The sequence below is a fragment of the Centruroides sculpturatus genome, unplaced genomic scaffold, assembly GCF_000671375.1.
Source record: "Centruroides sculpturatus isolate CEXI.00-Female unplaced genomic scaffold, Cexi_2.0 scaffold304, whole genome shotgun sequence".
In the NCBI taxonomy this organism is placed as follows: domain Eukaryota; kingdom Metazoa; phylum Arthropoda; class Arachnida; order Scorpiones; family Buthidae; genus Centruroides; species Centruroides sculpturatus.
Window position 1 is genome coordinate 1 of NW_019384662.1, and position 23,980 is coordinate 23,980.

At 44.4% G+C, this 23,980-nt stretch overlaps 1 protein-coding gene across 2 annotated transcripts; it reads left to right on the top strand.

The window, feature by feature from the left end:
• The first annotated feature begins 617 nt into the window (after positions 1-617).
• Positions 618-19,085, top strand: LOC111626575. 2 transcript variants are annotated; one of them, XM_023369990.1, is made up of 22 exons: positions 618-694; positions 768-897; positions 1,016-1,158; positions 3,307-3,409; positions 4,111-4,277; positions 4,342-4,485; positions 4,550-4,640; positions 4,709-4,857; positions 4,931-5,038; positions 6,500-6,583; positions 6,659-6,788; positions 7,377-7,492; positions 7,565-7,628; positions 7,696-7,810; positions 12,553-12,653; positions 12,728-12,843; positions 12,912-12,960; positions 14,645-14,920; positions 14,992-15,234; positions 15,303-15,548; positions 15,619-15,693; positions 18,863-19,085. In XM_023369990.1, the coding sequence occupies exons 1-22, from the start codon at positions 647-649 to the stop codon at positions 19,003-19,005; spliced, it is 2,841 nt and encodes a 946-aa protein (XP_023225758.1). In that variant the 5' UTR covers positions 618-646; the 3' UTR covers positions 19,006-19,085. The 2 variants fall into 2 exon arrangements, with proteins under 2 accessions (XP_023225758.1, XP_023225759.1); XM_023369991.1 differs by lacking the exon at positions 18,863-19,085 and adding an exon at positions 18,222-18,698.
• The last annotated feature ends 4,895 nt before the right edge of the window (positions 19,086-23,980 follow it).

Here is a 23,980-nt window from a genome sequence, read left to right on the forward strand (position 1 = left end):
ACTTTGGATAAAGTTAGCCAAGTTTTTCTTTTCGTAAACGAAAAGTGTCTAGAATCTGGCTTCTGGGGACATCTTCCGACGTACCTGCTATGTTATGACTTTTCTCTCATTAATTAAACAGAGAGTGACGGGCGATAAGCGTTTGCAAATAGACAAAAAACTAAACCGTAGAAAATATTTTATTGTAATATAATTAACTCTAAATAAACATCCTAAAGCCTGCGCGTAATATATATAAACTACTTTGCAAAACCCTATTACAAATGGGTGTAATTTCTAAATAAATTAAGACGAAAAAATTGATTTAAACATTAAAAATATTGATATTTTTAAACTGTTCATTTTTAAAATAATATACAGTTGAAGAATATAAGTTCGTTTTAGAAAGCGACGAAATATTTTAATTAAGCAAACAAATAAACGCCGACTATTACACCCACCGCCATCCGTCGACACCCGGACGGTGGCGCCGTTAGGCTCCGTCCGCGGGGAAACCGGGCGGAAATATGCCTGGCAAACTATTCGACGTTCGACTCCAATCGACCGTGACGTCACCGAATGTTCGACCACTTCTCGCGATTCTCGTCGACAGATTGGTAATTTGCCTCGCTTCGCAGATCCTTCGTTTCCGGACGTGACCAACTTGATGCGAAACGGTTTTGTGGCTCAGATCGAAATAAACAACAGACCGCAGGTGAGCTCCTTCGGCCTCTTTTCTTCCGGTTTCCGGAAGAGAAGAGGTTCGAAAGTGTTTTTTCCGTTTGCAGGACGAGAGCATATACGTCACCGAGTATTACTTCGCGGCCAAGAACCTGACCCGAGTGGAAATCATCCGGAAAGGAAAGGTGGAAAGCGTCTTCTTCTACCCCACCCAGGACCAAATCGTCGTGCTCAAAGGTCAGCGTCTTTCGGCATCTCCTCCTTTCCGGCCCACGCTTCCGTTTCCCGGCGGAAGCGGCCGGCCGGGAAAGGGGAAGAAAAGCCCCGGACCCTTCCGAATTTTCTCTTTCCGTAGATGACGCCTGTCGGGTGGAGAAGGCGGGAAGTTCCGACTACCTGCTCAACTACAACTTCACCAATTGGCTGTATTCGCCCGGCGGAAAAACCATCTACTTCGGCCCCACTTCTTTACTCCGATCGGGCGCCGACAATCCGCAGGTAAGCGTTCTCGAAGTAACCTTTTCCGCCACCCCCTCCCGCTTCCGCCGACTGAGACGTCGACGAACGGGAAAGAAAACGTTTGGCCCGGGTCCGGCCCGTAGTTTACGCGGCCGCGGCCGGGAAACCGGCTGCGGAATCGAGTCCGGAAGGAAGATCCAGGCGTAGGTGCTGGAAGTAATTGTCGTAAAGTAATAATATAGAAAGACGCGCGTGGTAACGCCATCCGAGAAATCCGTTCGACCCTATCCGTAAATCGTTTAAAATAATTTGTGAGGCGGAGCCCCCGAAGTTCCGTGCCCTATTTAGTTACGTAGCTTAGGCGAGAACGGTCGCGTAAAGCTTTTATTGTCGAAGAAGCCCAGCGTTTAACACTTTTGATCCTCTGGGAAGCTGCGCCCGCGGACAATAAAAAAAAGGAGAACAAACGATGAAAAAAAGGGCTGGGCGCAGTACAGTTCTATAACGAGAAGCTACCGTTGGACGTCGGATCGGCGCTCCCACAAAATGGCGCCCGTTGCACTCCGGGTTAACTCGGCCTTCACCGCCAGGAATGTGATTCCGGTCAACGGATAAATATCGTTTATTAGTTTCTTTTATATCAATATTTGAAAAATAGGCTACCAGTCACGAATTCTTTTTTAATCGTAAAGGTCCTTCGAGGATTAGGAAAAGAGCTACCCAGACGGAAAGCGGGAGCGCTAGATCTGGCCAGATCTAGGACATGGCGTCTGACCGCCTGGCCGAAAAATTTTCATAGACGGCGCTTCGGATGTATCAGGGTATTTTACCAACGGCCGGACAGATGACATCTTACCGCTCCGGAATTCTTTATTTTTTCATTAGATGCCGGTCATTTCCCCTTACGTGATTGTCTGGCATAGGCAATGCGAGGAAAACGTCTCTTTATTTCTAAGTAAACGTTAGACTTACAAACCATTTATCAAACATACAAATATAAGAAAAGTACAGTCGTAAAAGTAACGTACTGTACTGTACTGTACGTAGAATCTTGTCGAACGAACGATTGCGACTACTCGTCGCCTGTACAGTGTTGGTAAGCAGCTGGCGTCCGAACCCTTACACCAGGATTTTCCGCGCAAAGACTCTAAGATACCTCTGTCTTATTAGGTGGTACCAGTCCTACTTAATGTATTACCTGCAGGCGCAATCAATCTTTTATTAAGGCACCATAGAAGTACTTTTTTTAATACATATTTTGTATCACTCGCAACTAATGGCTGCGAGTGATCCAAAATATTACAGGTAGTAAGTACTGTACAAAGAAGAAGGGTTACCGGTTGGAGGTGGTAGTTGAGATAACGCCGTGTTTTTTCACAAGCGTATCGAAGGCTGTATACAGTTCTTTGTTCTGAAGAAAGTCCTTGTGGTGGCGCGGCCAGGGGATGTTACTTTTGGAGGTTATTAGCTCGATGCTCGAACGTTCGGTTTCCAGGCACACACGGCTGAAAATGTGCAATTGCATCCCGTCTCTTTCGAATCCGAAATGTGCAATTGCATCCGTCTCTTTTACTAACGATCGAGGCATTCGATCGTTAGATGGTCTAAACGTCGAATTTGTTCAGCGCATTCACAAACCGCGCTTTCTCTTCTCTTAATTTTTGCCAAGTATTCTTTGCTGTTGGAACGCCCCGAGTATATTTGTCCTCGGGTGGTCTAGCGGAAACCACTTTAATTCTCTTACTGTTTTCTTCACATTTGGGAGTGACCGGAAGGTGTGTCTACCCTTCTCGCCGTACGTCCGAGTATCTCGCGGAATGGCGACATACTCGGACAAGCGCTTCTTGCCTAAGCAGTTTTTTGATATACGGCAGAGGGATCTCGCAATGTGATATTATTGGCAGTTGTACTGCCTCTTGGGCAAAGAAGTCGGCCCTCCTCTCGTTTCCCTTAATTCCGCACGGGCTTTGACCCATCTCATCTTTATGGTTAGTCCGCTTTCCCGAATCACAGTTTTCGTATCCAATGCCAATCCAGAGTCATTAAATCGCTTTAGAGTTTGGATCGCCGCTCTGTGTTTATTACGATGGAGCCCGCATTCGATGACGTGGCTAAAAAGAGAAAGGCGCGCTCGACTTTGGCGGATTTCCGTTGACCGCTGGTTCTTTGTCTTTTATTTTTTACTAGATGCAATACGTGGGGAAGGACACGGTGGAAGGCATTCGCTGTCACAAGTTCAACGGCGACTACTGGGCCAACGACGACATTCAGGTCGACTACTTCTTCTCCGGTAAGAATCTAACCTACCTTTTACCGAAACGTTACCGGCCGGTTACCTCCGTCCACGATGTTGCGTTTCGCCAAAGTTGCGCCGATTTTATGTAATTTTCCTTAAAGTAAAGAGAGAGGAAAACCCGGAAAGCCATCCACGGAATTTTCGTACGAATTTCTGGGCGAGATTAGGTATGGAAAGGGGTCAAACTATTTCTAGAAACGATAATTTAAACGCCGCTAAACCAGCGCGCCTGGGCTTCCGTTTCTTTCGCGTGGCCGTCCGCCGCCCGGTGGGACCGAAATCTTTGCCTTTTCGTACGGCCCGGCGCGGAACCGCTTCCGGTAAGGCCCGGGCACCCATTCTTCAGATATTTTCGCGCGTTAAGGCCGAAACCGTGGTGGTTTTCCCATTTAAAAAACTCTCCGGCCACACCCCTTTCGGCAGATCTCTCTGGGTAAGAGACGAAACCTCGATCGGCTCTGTCGCCTCGACCTCTTAAATTACTACGAAGAGAAGAACGAATCGGCCACTCTACCGCGGTCCGTTATCGCGCCCGACACCGCATCGGTCGAAGGAAAGGACGTCGGATTCCCTCTCGTTTTAGCTCGGGCAGCGGACGGGATTCCGCGCGGGCATCACTCCATAGAATTTGGCCAAATTCTACGGGAGTGACGGAGAACGCCACGGACGGAAAGCCGAAATTTGCGTGTTTTCAGAGGAGAATTGGGCTACGCCCACCAACGTCAGCCGGCAAATGGTTCCGATCAGAGTCAGACTGTACGGAAAAGGAAAGCCGATGGAAGACTCCGACGAGGGGATGTTCGAGCAGACTTTGGACTACATCATGTTCCGGACTTTCGTCTTCGACAGCCGCATGCTCCGGGTAAGACTTCCGTTGGTCCGCCGTCCCCGCAATATCCTTCTGTAATCCCTCTTTCTCCGCTCAGCCTCCGTCGGGATACGGATGCCCGGGACTGCGGAACCAGGGCCCGGATCCGCCCGCTCGCTCCGGAAAATTCTTCGTCTCCGGGGAATTTCGCAACCTGACCGACGACCAAAAGAACAATCGAGACACCATCGTTCCATTCAGGGTAAGTTTTTTTTCTTCCGACTCGGGGCCCGCCTCGTCCCGGCTCACCCTCTTCTTTTCCCCAGCTGTGGTACCACTACGACAGGAAACTGGCCAGACTGGACGTGCGCGGAGGCCCGGACGGATCCAAGTCCACCGTCTACGACTTTAACACGGGTGAGTACTCCCCGGGCGGCCGCTTTCCCCGGTCCTCCCCCTAATTTCCCAATTGGGGTCTTTTTCAGGCATGATGTATATCACCGCCGACCGAAAATGCGACGCTTTTCCCGTCCGCGGCCAGACGTTGGAGAGCTTCGAAGACGGACTGATCGGAAGCATGAAGAAGCCCAAAGAAATCCTGGGAGGAGAAGGAGACTTCTATTACCTGGGACAGGTGGGTAGGAGTTGCCATCCGCGGGCGAAAGCCGGACTTCCGCCTCAGATTCTAACCCAGATTTTTCCGGCAGTCTTACGTTCGAGGAATGCTGTGCGACGTGTGGGAGTCCGTGATACCGAAATCGTCGGAAGAAAAGAAAGGACCGGCCAGGACCGTCTACACTTACTACTTCACTAACGTGAGTGTCCACCGGGGTCGGAGTCTAGACGAGTGGCGCACCGGGAGTGGAACCGGCACCCTCCGAAGAGAAAAAAAGAAACCGAAAAATTTTTCAAAATTCTTTTCCTAATTAATATGCGGTTTTTATTATATCGCGTCGCCTCTTCTTATTAATTAATGAAGCGGGAGTTTTATCGAATTGGCATTAAAAAGCCTTTTATCCGTTTAACTCGGCTCCCCCAAAATTAATGGAATAACGACGGAAGGGTCCTCTGCCCGGGAAAAAGCGCTTTCCGGGGGGACTTTGTTGGGGCAAAAAGCTCCGGAAACTCCGCCTTGCCGGCGGTCGACCCGCTACCGGTTTAGGCTTATTTCGTGGCTAGCGGACGAGCCCGGCCTCGTTCGGACAGAAAATAACAGCGAAGATTAACATTAATAGATTATTTCGTACTTCTAACCCTTCTATTATATTACGTTACGCTATTTGATTTAGGTATATAGCTACAAACGTTACCTGGCGTAAGGGTGAATTTATCAGACCGAGTGACCAATCTAAGACATTTTAAAAATTCTTTAAAACGCGTACAGTAGAGGAATAAAGAATTTTTAAAATGTGTTAGATCGCTGCGCCATTGGCGGCCGAATATCAAACAAGCGACGTACGATTTCGCCAATCTGGCCAGACAAAATTATACTAAGAACGAAACGATTTAATTGTAATCCAAATATACTTACAATAATTACAATAAATCGTAAAAGAAACGTAATTTTACACATTACGTACTACGGCAACTATTTCTATCGCTTTCCCTCGTGGTTATTTGGACATTTGGGGCCCGTTATCCGCAGATTAATAACTACTCTCGCGCGCTTTTCTCGTAGACGTAATTACCCAGTCCGACGTTATCAAAAGATTACGTAGTAAATCTTCATTTGCTCGGATTCGCGACACTTTTCTCGCCCGTTTTCCGGAATTCTTTACGGCCAGACCCCAAAAGTTTTGTATTACTTCTGGACCGCGTATAAGTATCCGGTAGAGAGTAACTGGCATCGGATACCGATTATACCAACTTACAAATTTGCAGTCTGGTCGCCATACTCTTTAAACACAGATATAGGCCTATATATCTCGTACCCACGGGTCAAAGTGCGCCGTATTACGCGAAATGGCCGGATTAACCACCGATCCACCCGTTATATTACGAGCCAGAATATTAAGGCCGTTATATTAGAAAATATTTTTTAAATGCCGACGTCGGCATTTAAAAAATAATCTTCTAGCATCGTCGCCGCGGTTACTACTTCCTCCGTGAATTTTTGGGAACGACTCGGCCCTCTTTCGACACGGGAGTGATCGGTTCTCGTTCTCGGAACTTTCGGCTATTTTTCTCCCGTTTTCGACAGTCGTTCTCTTTTGTCGGAAAGTGGCGGCGATCTCGAACGTTACTGGTAAAAGCCACCCGGTTTCTTTTATTTTCAGCATTACTGGTCGGTGGCGGTGGACGGAAAAGTGGAAGGAGCCAGTCCGGTCCGGGTGGAAGTTGCCGATTACGACGATGGAGGGGTAGGTACTTCTTCCCCCCCCCCCGTCCGCTTTCCACGGTCCAGCCTGACGGAATCCTTCTGTCGTCTTTTGCAGGTGGGAGTTCGGCTGATCTACAACTTGTTCGCCTACGACAAATTTCCCACTTTCCGGTTCGGTCCCTTCGACGTCTCCGACTGCGAGGGAGTTCCCTCGCGCAAGAGCTACTTCCTCATCACCTTTTCGGGTAATTCTATATCCCCGGTTCCTTTTCGACGCGCGTTCCGCCGTCCGGAAACCCGAGTCCTCCCTTTCCGCACCCTTTTAAGCCGGTAGACAAAACAGCTGGCGGAACGAATCGAAACAGAATTGAAAATTACGCGGTACTTAAGCGCTCGATCATTTAAGAAAGGGGAAAAAAACCGATATATTCTGTTAGTTTAAGCGGGCGATAGCGCACACTCGAACGAATAACCGGCGAAGTAAACGAAAGATTTGTTTAATATTAATTAAGTACTAATCGTACGCTTCAAGAATCTTTTTTAAACAAAATTAGAAACCGCTACTGGTATCGCGCCGATATCGGACGTAAAAGAGCGAAATGTGACGAAAATGGAGTCGAAAACGAAAGAATTTATACGAATCGACGCGTACTATTAATTGTCTCCTTTCCGTTGACCGGTGGTACGCGTACAGTACCTTCTAGAGTTGGTCGATCCAAAGTGATTAATTAGCCGAATCAGACCGAGTCCGTCGGCGTAGACGTTGGGTTTCGAAAAATTTATTCCCGTCGTTATCTGAGGAAACACCGTTTCATTCCTATCGTTACCCGCAGGAAGTGACGAAACGGTGACCGCGGCGGAAGACGTGGCGGCCGTCGTCCGGGAGGAACTGAGGACTTCCATACCCACCAAGGCGCAGGTGTCTTCGCTGCGTCTGCCCTTCTTGCGGGTAAGTCGGGTGGGAGGTCGGGTGGCGGGCCGACCGTTTCCCTCCCACTTTCGCTTCTTCTTCTTCTTCCAGGTGGATTTCGAACCCGGAATAATCAGCGTCCTGGGACTTCTTACGGAACGCGTTCCCGCTCTGAGTAAGCTTTTTTCCTGTTTCCTCCTCCGTTCAGACCTTCGAAGACGTAACGTTCCTCCTTTTTGCAGAAAGATTCGAAGAGAGCGACGAGCACGACAAACCCAGAGAATCGGAGAAGGAAGTCCAGAACGTAGACTCCGACGAAGACTGCGCGCAATTCTGCGTGGAGGCCGACAAATGCACGTGAGTGGAGGATATTTCTTCCTTCCCGGGGATAAAGGGCGCCGCTTTCGTTCTCGGGAAGCCAAACGCGTAACCGTAGGAGAAATTTTTACCCCGGGCTTCGTTCCTCCCGCGGATTTCCCGAAAAGACAGAGATTCTGGCCGAAAATTCGACGCGGAGAGGGAAACCCCGCGTGGCCGCTTTCGAGTACGTAAACGCGGGAAGGTTCGGGAGACTTTTTCCAACCCGACCTAGCGTTTATCGTCGAATCTTAAGCCGCATTAATGCCCTTTCTTATAAATCGGCGTTACAATATCGCGCCAGAGTTTTTCTGCGGATCTACCGCATTTGACGACGTAATAATTTGTTTTGCGATTGTATAGGCCGGGAATGGCAATCCTTTTTGAGTGCGCGTGCCAAATACTAAGCGTACCTACCTTTAAAAATGTTTACGCGCGCCGAAGTTTTAGACTTCGAATAACGATATTTAAAGAAATTTAACGAATACGCTTTAATTAGAATAAATGTAAAAAAGTTGGCCGGAAAAGACGATCGTATGATAAACCAAAAGAATATTTGAAAAAGACGGGTGGTGAAAAGAAATCGTGCGATAAGTTACGTGCCGGATGATTTTTCCATAGGCCACCCCTGGTATGGGCTAACGTATTTCGTTACGTTAGCATTAGCCGAGTGGGCCTACTACTTAACTCGTGTATAATGTCTCGTAACTGTATTGACGCGTTATCTTGCGAAGGAAAGAGGTTACTCGGACCCGTGAGGTACGATCCGAGTAACTCGTTAAAAAACGAAGAGCTAAACGAAGGAAATACGAAAAATGTGACCATCAGAATTTAAGAATTGCCCCTTAGAGAGGATTATGTGAGAGAACGGAAGAATTACGAGGAAAAGATAAAAGAGAGCGAAGAGAGAAGTTGGACGCAATTCTGCCAACAAAGTGCTGGTGTCCCCTGGGGTTTGATTTATAAGATCTCGGCCGGAAAAATAAGAAATAAGTTTCGGCTTACAGAAATCGGAAAGGAAAATGGGTCCGTTGCTACCGATGCGGAGGAGGGTTTGAAGTTAATACTAAAAGAATTTATTAAAATAGATGATCAAAACAAAGATTGCCGTGAACAAAAAAGGTTAAGGGAAAGCGTACAATTTAAAACGAGTGGCGAAAATGTCCCAGCATTTACGAAAGAAGAAATATCCTGGGTGATTTCGAATTTCAAAAAAGGGAAAACCCCGGAAAATGACCTAATAACGCAGGAAATAGCGAAACAAATAAATAAAATAGATCCAAATCTTCTATTTGAATTATATAACACCGGTTCGAAGTTTGCGGTATTCCCAGCCGCGTGGAAGGTGGCAAAAATATTGCCTATATATAAAAATAAAAGTAAGGTAAGAAGTTATAAACCGATTTCCTTCTTCCTGTAATGGGAAAAGTACCGGACAAACGATAGTTTATCGTTTAACAACCTGGTCGAACTCATAAAAATGGTTTAACGGAATCAATTCGGCTTTCGAGAGGGCCGATCAGCGCAGGATGCTATAACCAAAGTTATCAAAGATATAGAAAAAGGTAAGAAACGTTATGGCTGGACGATTGCCCTTAGTCTCGACATCGAAGGGGCATTTGATAATGCGTGGTGGACACTCGTTCCTGCAAGATTGGAAGAGGCAAATTGCCCAAACAATTTATATCGCTTAATATGTGATTATTTAACTAATAGAAGAGCTTATATCGAATATGCCGACATAAAAACAGAAAGAGAAATGACTACGGGATGTCCGCAGGGGTCTCGCTTACCACCTAATTTTTGGTCAATAATTTTAAACGATGTTCTAGAAAATAATACATTGGCGGGATCAAAAATAACGGCATTTGCCGACGACCTAATGGTAGTGTGTTCGGAAAGAAACCGCAAACAAATAGAAATAAAGTGCAATGATATATTGGAAAGAATAGAGAAATGGGAAAACAGAACAAACTAAAATTCAACCCAGAAAAGAGAAATGCCATCGCATTTACAACGCGCAGAGTGGAAAATAGGCAACAGATCATTAAAATGAAGAATAAAACAATAAAATGCAATAACCAAATTACATACCTAGGAGTGACGATAGACAGTAAACTCTTACGGAATGCTCGCTCGGAAGCAATCGAGAAAAAAGTAGGAAATCTTTTCCAAGAAATAGCAAAGGTTGCGAGGAAAGAATGGAGCCTCGGTGGCAAGGCATTAACACAGATATATGAAGATTGTTATCCCCGTTGTTACGTATGGTGCCCAAGTTTGGGGGAAAGAATGGAAATGATACGTACGAAAAGAAAAAAATACAGAGTCTACAACGCAAAATGCTTCCGAGAATAACCGGGGCATATATTACAATTGCAAACGATGCACTCTGTGTATTAGCGGGCCTTACGCCCTCGGATTTAGAAATTAAACAAAGAAGAGATATAAGAAACGTACTAAAAGATAATAAAACCTATAATGATTTATTGGAAAATGAGGACGAGCTAGAAAGAGAAATGAAACAACACGAAAAATTGCGAAGATACGAATGGGGAAAAATGGACATAAAGGAATAGACTACAGCCACGTAGACAAAAACAGAATCTGTACAGATGGGTCAAGAAGTTCAGAAGGAGTCGGAGCATCGTATGTATATTATAACAGGACTAGGGAACAGTATTACAGGAAAATTAATAATGTAATAATTTCCAAGCGGAATTGGTAGCAATAAACCAAGCAGTAGAGTGAATAAGCGAGAGAAAGAAAAATTTGGAAATAACTATTTGTACAGATAGCCAGGCAGTACTCAAAGGACTCAGTGATGACAATAATAAAAATGAACTTATAGATGATATTAGAGGAAAAATCGTGAAAAGAGATACTAAAATTCTGTTTAGCACATATAGGGGAGAGCGGATAGATTAGCTAAAGAGGCGAGCTAATCAAAGTAATACATTAAAACTGAGATTAAGAACAGATACATAATAAGATGGCAAATGGAATGAAAAAACCCCACACATATGTAATTTGAATGCGCAAGATATGAGAAAATAAGAAACGAACTGCAACAAAGGTTACACTCGGTCAATAGGAAAAAGTAGCCTAATAAATAATGTTAATATATACTATTATTTTAACGAATTTATCAAAACTTGTTATAGGATATAATCTTCAATTTATTGTTCAGTGTTAAAATAAACCATGTAAATAAAGTATTAAAAAGAAATGTCGGGTAATAACGTACTGCGGCTACGACGGCAAAAAAATGTATCAATTCCCTTGCAAAGCAAAAGCCAGCGGAGTTAAATAAATCAGGAGTACAGTACATTCTCATCGGGTATCCTAACTGTGTACCAAATTTCGACTTCCAGCTCTTAACCGTTCGGGATCCGCTCTTATTATTATCAACTCGTCTCGATTATATTATAAGATTAGAATAAGAGGTAATCGGATGATAAACTGAATGGACGATCGAAAAAGACAGACGATAAATGGAAATCGTACGATACGTTACCTGCCAGATGATTTCTCCTTACGAGCCACGCGTGTCTTAGGTTGGCCACCCCCGGACTAATATTACTTGCCGATACAAAACTCGTACGCCGGGGCTAATTTCCATTCCCAATTCCTCTCGAATAGCGGCGCCGGCGCCATTTACGGTCTCGGGCCAGGTACTGTACCTAGACGAAAATCTCCGCGGGAGGAACGAACGGTCTTGTAACATTCTATTCGACGCAGGGGCTTTCACGTGTGCGGACGAAGGTGCTTCTTGGCTAATTTGGATCTGACCGAGGACTGGGGCAAGAAGATGGCCGTGGACGACTGCGCCTTTTACATACGTGAGTTTGTTTCCGCTTCCCGTCCACTCCGCATCCGCTCCCGTCTAACTACCCTTTGTCGTTTTTCGGCGCAGGCGTGGAAGCGGGAACCAGCGCTAAGGACGTTCCTCTGGATCAGGCGATGAGTAACCTGAAGGAAGCCGTGGACAAAAAGAAACTGGTCATCGTGATCGAGGGAGACGACGGCGAGGTAAATTTCCGAGAGAAGCGCNCCTAACCTATAATCAAAGTTTTTTTTAATTTGTTTTTTAAAAAAAGCGCTTGACAAACTTGCCCCGCATGCCGAAGTTGCCCCGATCTCCCCTACTATTATTTTAACGAATTTATCAAAACTTGTTAAAGGATATAATCTTCAATTTATTGTTCGGTGTTAAAATAAACAATGTAAATAAAATATTAAAAAGAAATGTCAGGTAATAATGTACTGTACGGCAGCTACGACCGCAAAAAATGTATCAATTCCCCTCAAGGCAAAAGCCAGCGGGGTTAAATAAACCAGGAGTACAGTACATTCTCATCGGGTATCCTAACTGTGTACCAAATTTCGACTTTCAGCTCTTAATCGTTCGGGATCTGCTCTTACTATTATCAACTCGTCTGGATTATATCAGATAAAAGACAGACGATAAATGGAAATCGTACGATACGTTACCTGCCAGAGGATTTCTCCTTACGAGCCACTTTGGACTTAGGTTGGCCACCCCCGGACTAATATTACTCGCCGATAAAAAACTCGTGCGCCGGGGCTAATTTCCATTCCCAATTCCTCTCGAATAGCGGCGCCGGCGCCATTTACGGTCTCGGGCCAGGTACAGTACCTAGACGAAAATCTCCGCGGGAGGAACGAACGGGAGTCGGAACTACGGCCGATCGTCCGGTCTCGTAACATCCTATTCGACGCAGGGGCTTTCACGTGTGCGGACGGAGGTGCTTCTTGGCTAATTTGGATCTGACCGCTGACTGGGGCAAGAAGATGGACGTGGACGACTGCGCCTTTTACATACGTAAGTTTGTTTCCGCTTCCCGTCCACTCCGCATCCGCTCCCGTCTAATTAACGTTTGTCGTTTTTCGGCGCAGGCGTGGAAGCGGGAACCAGCGCTAAGGACGTTCCTCTGAATCAGGCGATGAGTAACCTGAAGGAAGCCGTGGACAAAAAGAAACTGGTCATCGTGATCGAGGGAGACGACGGCGAGGTAAGGTTTCCGGGAGAAGCGCGTGCGGCTCCCCTCCCGACGAAGTGTCAAATCTTTTCTCGTTTCAGATCACTTTGAACCCCGAAGAGTTCGTCGGAGACATTTCGCCCTTCCAAGGTAAGTGTCCGACCGCGGGGTTCCTCCGACCCGGGACGACGGTTGACCACCTCTTTCTTCCCGGACAGTGGGTGATCGAGACAGCGACATGTTCGAGAANGAAGGAGTCGGAGCATCGTATGTATATTATAACAGGACTAGGGAACAGTATTACAGGAAAATTAATAATGTAATAATTTCCAAGCGGAATTGGTAGCAATAAACCAAGCAGTAGAGTGAATAAGCGAGAGAAAGAAAAATTTGGAAATAACTATTTGTACAGATAGCCAGGCAGTACTCAAAGGACTCAGTGATGACAATAATAAAAATGAACTTATAGATGATATTAGAGGAAAAATCGTGAAAAGAGATACTAAAATTCTGTTTAGCACATATAGGGGAGAGCGGATAGATTAGCTAAAGAGGCGAGCTAATCAAAGAAATACATTAAAACTGAGATTAAGAACAGATACATAATAAGATGGCAAATGGAATGAAAAAACCCCACACATATGTAATTTGAATGCGCAAGATATGAGAAAATAAGAAACGAACTGCAACAAAGGTTACACTCGGTCAATAGGAAAAAGTAGCCTAATAAATAATGTTAATATATACTATTATTTTAACGAATTTATCAAAACTTGTTATAGGATATAATCTTCAATTTATTGTTCAGTGTTAAAATAAACCATGTAAATAAAGTATTAAAAAGAAATGTCGGGTAATAACGTACTGCGGCTACGACGGCAAAAAAATGTATCAATTCCCTTGCAAAGCAAAAGCCAGCGGAGTTAAATAAATCAGGAGTACAGTACATTCTCATCGGGTATCCTAACTGTGTACCAAATTTCGACTTCCAGCTCTTAACCGTTCGGGATCCGCTCTTATTATTATCAACTCGTCTCGATTATATTATAAGATTAGAATAAGAGGTAATCGGATGATAAACTGAATGGACGATCGAAAAAGACAGACGATAAATGGAAATCGTACGATACGTTACCTGCCAGATGATTTCTCCTTACGAGCCACGCGTGTCTTAGGTTGGCCACCCCCGGACTAATATTACTTGCCGATACAAAACTCGTACGCCGGGGCTAATTTCCATTCCCAATTCCTCTCGAATAGCGGCGCCGGCGCCATTTACGGTCTCGGGCCAGGTACTGTACCTAGACGAAAATCTCCGCGGGAGGAACGAACGGTCTTGTAACATTCTATTCGACGCAGGGGCTTTCACGTGTGCGGACGAAGGTGCTTCTTGGCTAATTTGGATCTGACCGAGGACTGGGGCAAGAAGATGGCCGTGGACGACTGCGCCTTTTACATACGTGAGTTTGTTTCCGCTTCCCGTCCACTCCGCATCCGCTCCCGTCTAACTACCCTTTGTCGTTTTTCGGCGCAGGCGTGGAAGCGGGAACCAGCGCTAAGGACGTTCCTCTGGATCAGGCGATGAGTAACCTGAAGGAAGCCGTGGACAAAAAGAAACTGGTCATCGTGATCGAGGGAGACGACGGCGAGGTAAATTTCCGAGAGAAGCGCGTGCGGCTCCCCTCCCGACGAAGTGTCAAATCTCTTCTCGTTTCAGATCACTTTGAACCCCGAAGAGTTCGTCGGAGACATTTCGCCCTTCCAAGGTAAGTGTCCGACCGCGGGGTTCCTCCGACCCGGGACGACGGTTGACCACCTCTTTCTTCCCGGACAGTGGGTGATCGAGACAGCGACATGTTCGAGAAGGTGTTGTCCGGAAAGACGTTCAAGAAACCCGAAAATTCTCAGATCGTGGTGGACGGGGGAGAGTTGTCGACGCCCTCCGACTGCTACAGGAAGTGCAGGGACGAGAAAACCATGCAGTGTTTCAGCTTCTCCTTCTGTTTCACGGACAATAGGTGTCTGCTGAGTCCTCTCTACGTCTCGCAGTCGCGCTCCGCCCGGATCGACGACGATATAGACACGGTGGGAGGCTGCGACGTCTACACGGGTGAGAGGCCGGAAGAACCCGCCAAAGTCCGCGAGGTCTTTCGCCACTTGACTCCGTCTTTTTTTTTTCAGTTTCCTACCTGCGGATGTTCGTGGCCTACGAGGGGGCGGTGTCTTCGCTGCCCGGCAGGAAGGAGAAGACCGGGGTGGCGTCGGACAACGAGTGCGCCAAACTGTGTCGAGAAGAAGAGGAATTCGTCTGTCGAGGCTTCGAGTACTGTCGATCCGACAAAATCTGTCAACTGCACGAAAAGCACGTGCTGGAAACCAAAGACCCTCTGGTCCAGACCGGCAAGATTTGCACTCATTACGCCCGTGAGTAGACTTCCGCGGCGCGCCGCTTTCCTCTGGGACGGTTTCTAACTTTCTTCTCCCGGGACCAGTGAAATACGCCGCCGATTACGTGGAGTCGGGAAGACTGAAGCTGCTGGATCCCGACGCCGAGACTCTGACCGTGTCCAGCCTGGAAGAGTGCGCCGCCTCCTGTTCGGAAAAGTCGGAGTTCCCGTGCGCCAGCTTCGACCTGTGTTCGATCAACTCGGACCAAAAGTCCTGCGTTCTCAATTCCAGGACGTTGGAACAACTGGACACCAAGTCCGAAGCATCTTCTTCATGCAGACATTACACCAGTAAGAGTCAAATCCTTTACACGGCGGATCCGTCCGTAGACCCGGTCTCACCTTTTCTTTTTCTTTTCAGAGAAAGACGTAGTGGACGACTGGGCCAGACCTCGAGTGGCGGAGAAGAGTTCCCAGTCCACCGGATACACTTCCAGTAAGTGCCGAGTGGGGACGGAACCGGACGGAAAAAGTCGGTTCCTCCCTGCTCTTAGAACAATTATTATTTTATTCGACGTAAGATTAAGTGGCAAAGACGAAACGGTGGAGGGCAACGGCGAGACGTAGTAAAGCCCGTTTTTCTCGTACCTCGGTTGGCGCGACGAAAGCGCCAGCGAATAGTGGTACCCGGGTCTATAAACACAAAGCGGAACACCGATTTTCATTACGGAGTGGCCGTTTTGTTTCTTACTTCCTCGACCACGGTTTAGATTTCGCGCCGCGTACCGGCAATACGCTGCAGGTTCCTTCCCTCGAGTTCGAACCACGAATTTCCTAATTCATATAATCCTAATCCATATAATTCCAACAGAATCTTCTCGTTCGGAGGCTTTAATGAAATAAATTTCAAAATAAAAAGACGTCGACAATTCGTATATACTCTTGAGGATAAAGCTATTTAATTTCAAAATGAAGAATTTGTAGATAGCCTACTTGTTTAAATACGAAAATTTACTTTTCGTATTCTAACGAGTATCTCCTAATGCTTCTCAATTTACTTTATTAGCTTACTTTTCTATTCACGTGTATTTTTCATTACACGAAGTAAAGACAGGAACATCAGAGTAAACATTTCTATTAAATGTAATTACGTCAAGATAAAAGAAAACCTTTCTGTCAAGCTTTATACATAAAGTAAATGTGTTTGCGAGAGATGATAAGAAAGTTCCTGAACGAAGGAAGTTATGCATATAAATTAAATTTATTTATTTTTATATCGAATGAAATAAGTATGAAAACAGTAGGCAACACCAACAAATAGAAATATCAACTTCGTCTTTATTTATTCTATCGTTTTTTTATAATAAAACGATTATTAAGCAACATAATTATTCATTTAAAATACGTAATCCGTACTATATTCTCAATTATTACGAAATATTCATTTAAACGAGCGAAAGTCGTGGTTTCAATTATTTTAAATTACGTTTTCGATCCACAAACAACGTATTAAAAGAGATTTATTCCGTTGAATAAGTGGCGTTACGTTGTTATACGACCCGTCGGAAAACAAAGTCTACGGATTGGTACCCATCCGCGCTTTAACCTTCTAATTACAAGCGCTATTAAACCGTTGAAAAACCGAAATTTTTCTTTAGTTAAAATTTAGAGAATATAATTGAAAGATACTACGTTTTATTTCTAAATTGAAAAAATGAATGATATCGGCCATAGCAGTACGATGAGAGATTTTATTTCGAAATTCGAAATCTGGAACTAAAGATTAACACATTACGATACAAAGATATATTCTAGTTACCAGTGGCAGTTTTTCATCCTTTTCATCATTCTTTTTTAGTAAAGATCTTCGATAAAATAGACGTTAAATAACTTTTTAGTGATAATTTTAGGCATCGTAGTATTGTACAGTACGTGACTAGATTTTATTTACGAACTGCGAAGAAAATACATGGTCGCCGTTCGGTTTAAGATAAACTTTACATTACTATTTATAGAATATTTTTACGCGCAAATCTAAAATTTACCAAATATTATAACTAAAAATATAATTTTAAAAGAAAGAGATGGCACGGTAACCGCATTTCTTTCTGTGCGGACGGCGCTAATTTTTTCCCGTTTGCTCTTTTAATTTCAAATTGCGCCGCTCAAAATACATCTAAAACATTACGTAACGTTACAAATGTTATCGCGAACAAACACTTTGTAAAATTATATTTTCCACGTTATTTTTTTCCGCTAAATACGTACGGCCCGAAATTCGCGGTCGTTTCCACTTATCTCTTCCGCAATATCCAACTCGTTTATCTCTCCCGACTTTGTCGGCGAAAAACGAACAATTTTACACTTTTTTCTGACGAAGTTTTACGGTTCGGTGCCGAACACCGAACCGTAAAACTTCGTCAGAAAAAAGTGTAAAATTGTTCGTTTTTATTATCGTATTATTATTTATTTTACGGCCAGGTTCTTCGAGATTAGTTTTATATAGAGGCGGATAATTCGTAATTCGACGGATCGAGCGTGCGACTTTCCGTCGGTTGCAAACGTACGAGCGCGAATAAAATCCAATTTTAACGCCGGGGTTAATCTAGGGATTTTTTCGCCCGCGAAAAGGAAACATTTCTTGGGCAATTGTTTAAGAAACGCGCCGATTTTTAGCAAAAAGATAAACTTTCTTCGCTGTTACCGCGTTTCCTGGAAAACCGGACCAAACCGGAAAGTAAGCCCCGGTTTAGACGGTATTTAATACGTCCGTTGCCACCCGCCACGGTCATATCGAGTTATAAAATAATAATATTACTATATAATTAAATAAAATTAAATATTATTATTAACATTAATACTTAATTATAATTTATATTATCATTCCTTTTAAGTATTTGTAAATACTTAAAAGGAATGATAATACTTAATTATAATTTATATTATCATTCCTTTTAAGTATTTGTAAATACTTAAAAGGAATGATAATACTTAATTATAATTTATATTATCATTCCTTTTAAGTATTTGTAAATACCCGAGCCAGGATCCAATCCGTCTATCGGAGCAAAAACTAATGCAAGACCCGGTCTTAATTTCGGGGAAAAGCGGTATTATTACTATTTTGCCGAGCTCTTCCGCGTTTTTAAAACGTATTTCGACGTCGACGTTTTTATCTTATAATAAATGTAGGAAAAATTACGAAAGATAAAGAAAAGCAACTTTTGGCAACGAGAAAAAACTATTTCGTCCGGACAATTGGGAAAAATTTCTAAACGCCATTCGTTTTAACCTCGGCCCCATGGAAATTTCGCGAGTATCGACGACGTTTCGCTTTTGTTCGGGCTTAAAACGCCGGACCCCGCCTTTCGGCCCATTTCGGCTTAACGGTTAAGGTCCGAGCCGAGACTTCGGCGTGAAGTTCTAGCCGGACGACGACGTAGGCCTACCTACCCGGTCGGGCGCTACCGGTCGCCACCTCACCCGGCAGACTAGAGGCTATCTCGTGGCCGGCGGCGGCGCGTCTTTGCAGCGGGAAAGACGCCCGGCGCGCGCGTAGCCTCCGCCGTCTTCCGTGGATGGTTACTCGGCGCCGGAATTTCGGAATGTCCGGGAATAAACTGAGACGGTTCCACTACGTCTTTCTTACGTATTGTCTTCCGCAGGAGGATTGGCGGGAGTGGTGTTCGGCACGCTGTTCCTGGGCCTGGTGGTGGGCGTGGTGGCCTTCTTGCTATACTCCTTCTTCAGAAGCCGATCGTCGGGCGACGGCATCTCCGTCAAGTTCGTCAAGCAAGAGAACGCCTGAACGTCTCCTCTTTTTTGTTAATTTAAGTCTTTTTCTGTATCCGTACTTTGTTTGTTATCATTAAAGTTTTCCTCGTTAAATTCTCTCGTCCCCTTGTCTCTATTTTCCTCTGCGAAAATCTTCAGAATTCTGCCCGACCGCGCTCGGCGCCAAAATTCCTCCGGAAGGCTCGGGGGCCGGGCGGAGGTCCCGCTCCGTTTCCAAACGGACGGAAGACGGATCGGTGGTGGCGCCGTTACCGCCGCGTGACGGGAGCGCGTAGGAAAGCGTCCGCCTACGCCGGTTCCTACGCCCCGGGACGAGGAGTAAACCGAATCCCGCGCGGACCGGCCTAAACCGCGTGGAAAACCTAAGAGGGAACGAAAAGTGACGTCGCGAACTCGTCTCCGTGCGCGGCAGCCGGATCACACCGGCGGCGCGTTTACGCCCGGGCGCGAGTAGGATATTCTTCGCGGTCGACAATACCCACCGCGATTACTGGGAAACTAACCGATAATACCGCGGTACCGGGCCGACCAGAAAGACGGACCGTTAAATCGCGTGACCGACTTAGTGCCCCTAGTCTGTCTGTCTATCTAGCGGTATAATGCGGAGTTAAAGTTAATATTCTAGAAAAATTACTTATACGAGACTATCTGGTATCGTATTTATATTGCCAACGCATTTTGGCTTTTTCTTCAACTTGGCTCATTAATATAGAGTAAAATTTTACTTTTTTCCAGTAAGTTAAGTATTTGTATTTCTTTAACACGTCGGAGTTAAAAATATAATACTGTACATTCGAAATAAGCACTTTTATTAATATTAAAAATTACTTTACAATTTATTAGAAATTATTACCTAATACGTTGGTATTTACGACGAGATATATTCGTAGGCTAAGATAGGCGTTTCGAAATCGAGAACAGTTACGACTGGATGTAAAGTGAAAATAATTGGGCATTAATTAGACGAGCGATAAAGGCTTTGGAAATAATAGAAGGCCACTACGGAAAGCGTCTTCTTTTAAAGTTTAAATTTTTAATTTAATGAGGTAAAAAGTGCGTGGTTGGCCAAAATATTTAAAAATGGGAAATTTCCCGGTGGCTGCAACAATAAAATGTCGATTGTTCAGGTAATATTTCCGCCAAAGAAGTAATCTAACGCTCTTCGTCGGAAGGTAAAACGAATATCACCAAATTTCGTCCGGAGTGGACGAAAATTGCGGCGCTCACGACAATTTAACGGGCGGACCAAGGCTTTTAAATTAGTCATTTCATTTTACCTTATAAATTTATCACACATTTAGCTAAATATTATTTAATTTCCAGTCGTATTTTACTAAAACCGTTAATTCGTCCAGTCTGGTGTATGGCAATAAATTGTATTTTAATTAAAACTAACGGTTAAGCGAATATACCTATTATACCGAAAAGGAATTTCCAAATACACGCGACGTTATTACCGAAGAAGTTTTCGAATTTTAAATTAATTTATAATCGTTGTAAAATTTAACGCGTTTTTATTGTAAGATTAAAGTAAACGGCCGTTAGTAAATCCCCGTGTATTTTAAATATCGCTATCTCGGTTTGTATAAGAGAGAAGGAGAATGTGCGAAATACGTTAGGAGATAATTTACTCGAGATATAACGTCTTTAATCTCGGATTAAAGGTTTTAATTCAAATAGCCCTAGGATACAATTAATAATTTCTTCTCTCCCAGACATTCCGCGCGCTACGAAACACGTCTCCGAAGCGTTAACCTATACGACGGAAGGCTTCTATTTTATTAGGACGCGAACTTTACAAATTATGCCTTATATGGCATAATTTGTAAAGTTCGCGTCCTAATAAAATTTATTGTTTGAGACTTAAATATAAAGCGTCGAAATATTGTTAATACAAAACCTGTCGAATTAAAAAAAATTAGCTGTGGATTTATTAAAATTCTATATGGAAGTAATACCGTTTAAACTACATTTTACGGTAATGGCCAAAGACGAACTTTTATTCTCAAAATTGCCATTTTTAGACGGAATAGTCGTTTAAAACGCGCGCTTTTCCCGCCACGTCCCTACGCGTCGGGTCGGGACCCGACGAATATCCGGGTGTCCGCCGTTGGACGGAGGCTAACCCGGAGGGAAACCGAGGAATGCCAAATAAAAAGAAAAATAAGCTAGAAAAAATTCCAAAAATCTTTTTCTAGTTACGATTCATTTCTTTTTATTTATTTATACCGCGCCGTGTCTTCTATTTCTATACTTCTAACGAATTAGCGGTGGCGTAAGGGATTTTATCGAATTGGCGTTAACGTTTTTTTTATTCGTTCGACTCGGCTCCCCCCAGACTCCGTGCCGAGCGGGCCACTGGTGTTGGTCCGTTAATTCCGTCGTCGCTGGAATCGTAGGACGACGAAGATCGGACAAATTGGTCGGAAGACGACGATGAACTTTTTGGAGACGTATCGGAGAACACTCCCGAGGAAGTCGTCTGGCCATCTTCCACCATTTCGGAGTCACTCCCGAAACGATTAATATCGTCGAAAAGGCGGTAAGTTGGCCGCGTACGTTCAATTTTGGTAAAAATGCGAGATAGGCGGCAATTCCTTTCTTTACCATTCCTTCCGCGTGTTTAAAAATACCGACGATTAAGAACTACGACGCCTTACAATTCTATTAATTAATACAATTTTCCGCCACGAAAATAAATCGTTTCGGATTTCGGAAAAACAGGCGAATGACCTCGGTGGCGGCGGTCACGCCTTACAACCGAGAAAGCAGATGCCCATAACTTTTGGCTAATTTTAACTCTAGAATCGTACAGGTGGAAAAGTTTCGTTTTACCGGGCCGCAATTTCAAAAAATTACACCTATAAATTTCTGTCCTTCCTTAATCTCGAGAAGGGAGTTAGATAGACGAAAGACGAAACCACATACGAAAACCTCGGGGCGGGAGCCTGGATTAACTACGTTCGAACTTCCCCCGCCAATCGGAAGTGGCGTTTTTCCATCCAAATTTTCTCCCAAAAGGAGTTAGACAGACGACCTGTGTTGTCAAAGGAATACGGAACAAGTAATAACAGAACGTACAGCCACGGCCTAGAAAGTCTGTTATTTTCGCGTAACTTTGACGAAATGTTGTAATAAAATATCGACAATTATGGCGCGAGTTTGAAGAAAAACGATTAATAACCGGCTGGTATCGCTCTATGGCGCTGGATATCGGCTAGAGGTATCGTAATACCGGTGGCGACGAATTAATATTTTTCTCTCCGCTCTATACCCTTTCGATACAATACCGTATCGAATATTTTCCCACCACCGAGGGGATAACTACCGACATCTTCTACGCCAATTCTTGCGGACGGTCTTAAACGCTACGCGAATTAATTGTTAAACTATTAAGTATTAGACGTTAACGGCGTGGATTCCAAAGAATAAATAATTCCTTTAACTACTCGATAAAGATTAAATAAACATTCGCTTACCTTCCGGCTGGGACAAGAAATTTCTATCGGAAAATCCCTTTTCGTTTCGTTTATTCCGTCGACCATCCGTTATACTCGAAATTCGGGACGACGTGGCTTTGTCGGACAATCCCGGAGAGTTTCCGCATCCGCATTTCTACGGTTGGCGTGCCCGGTATTAATTCCGCATCGATTTCTCGCGTCGAAACGTCAGCGAGTGGTTCCGGGTAGACGAAACGTCGACGGCAGGCCCGTGTCGGACTAGACTAACCGATCGCTAATTAACTCGGCCAGAATCGTGCGGACGGACGCCGTTTTCTTCCTTTCTTCCCCAATTATTCCGACAAATACGCTTTTCCAACGTCTACGAAAAAAGAAAAAAAAACGTTGTATTTTGATGATTAAGTAAAGTAAAATGAAACACTTGTTTCTTTCAATCCGTAAAGTACCGTACAGTACGAGTAAATATATATTACGACGCCGGGTAAAGAATCTAATTATATTACAATATATAAATGCGGGTAGGTTTCTATCCCGACATTTTGAACGTATTCGTAATACGTAAGTTGCGCGTCGTTCGGACGTCGATTTCCCTACGTCGCACCTTGGGACATTCGGAAATTGACAATTGGCATTATATACACGTTACGGAAATCCTCAAAGGATGTACTTAACAGACAAAAAAAATCGGATATAACTGGCTGGATCGAACATAGTAATTTACAAAACTTATTAAAATATTTTCCAACGTATAAAGAATTATTTTTATTTAAAGGTGGATGGATAGAAAAAAAAATCACGGTTAATCCTCAAAGGATTTCCGTAACGTGTCCTTTAAGGGGGGAAGCGGACAAGGCCGACAAAACGTACGGTGACACGCGCCGTCCAAGGTCGAAGACAAAATTTGGATAGTTTTAAAAGACGTAAATTCGCTCCTTACTCCTTATCGCGTTTTGTCGAGACGGGGCGGCTTAAAGAGGGGAAAAATCCATGTTGGGCGCGGGCCGGAGAGTACGGTACGGCTTATCGGCCAAAATAAATCGGGAGTGGGACGGGCGCGAAACTCGAATAATTTAACCGTAAGTAGATAACGGTCGGCACTTTTGTCGTAACGGCCATCGGATTTGGCACTCCGCTTTAAGTTCCAAATCTAGTCGTAAAAGAGGCGCGCGTTTGTCTTTTAAGTTGGTAATTTTTTATTTACGTAACTCGACAAAATGCGGAACCGTTAAACGTAAAAAGTCGCACCGTTCATTTAATATACAAACACTCGGGTAGGCCCTCGACCGTTCCTAACCCCTAAAATTAAACTTATATTGGCGCTAAGGGAAAAAATCTTTCCCATCCAGGCCAGGAAAAGAGCGACGGAAAGCCATCTTACGTTGAAATTGTAAGGAGCGGCCGTCATATTTTATTTCCGGCCGCCACCGGGGACGGACCCAACGACGGAAAACGAAAGATGCAGTTTGGACCCGACCCGATCGGATCGACAGATAAGACGACGATAAGATTTCTCTCGGGGCGTCTCCG

Bases quoted from the DNA above. Each gene is read 5' to 3' on its own strand.
- LOC111626575 (XM_023369990.1), top strand. From the start codon at position 647: ATGCGAAACGGTTTTGTGGCTCAGATCGAAATAAACAACAGACCGCAG. The intron at 6,789-7,376 runs GTAATTCTATAT...CGTTACCCGCAG, and splicing joins CTTCCTCATCACCTTTTCGG to GAAGTGACGAAACGGTGACC. The intron at 12,961-14,644 runs GTAAGTGTCCGA...CTTCCCGGACAG, and splicing joins AGACATTTCGCCCTTCCAAG to TGGGTGATCGAGACAGCGAC.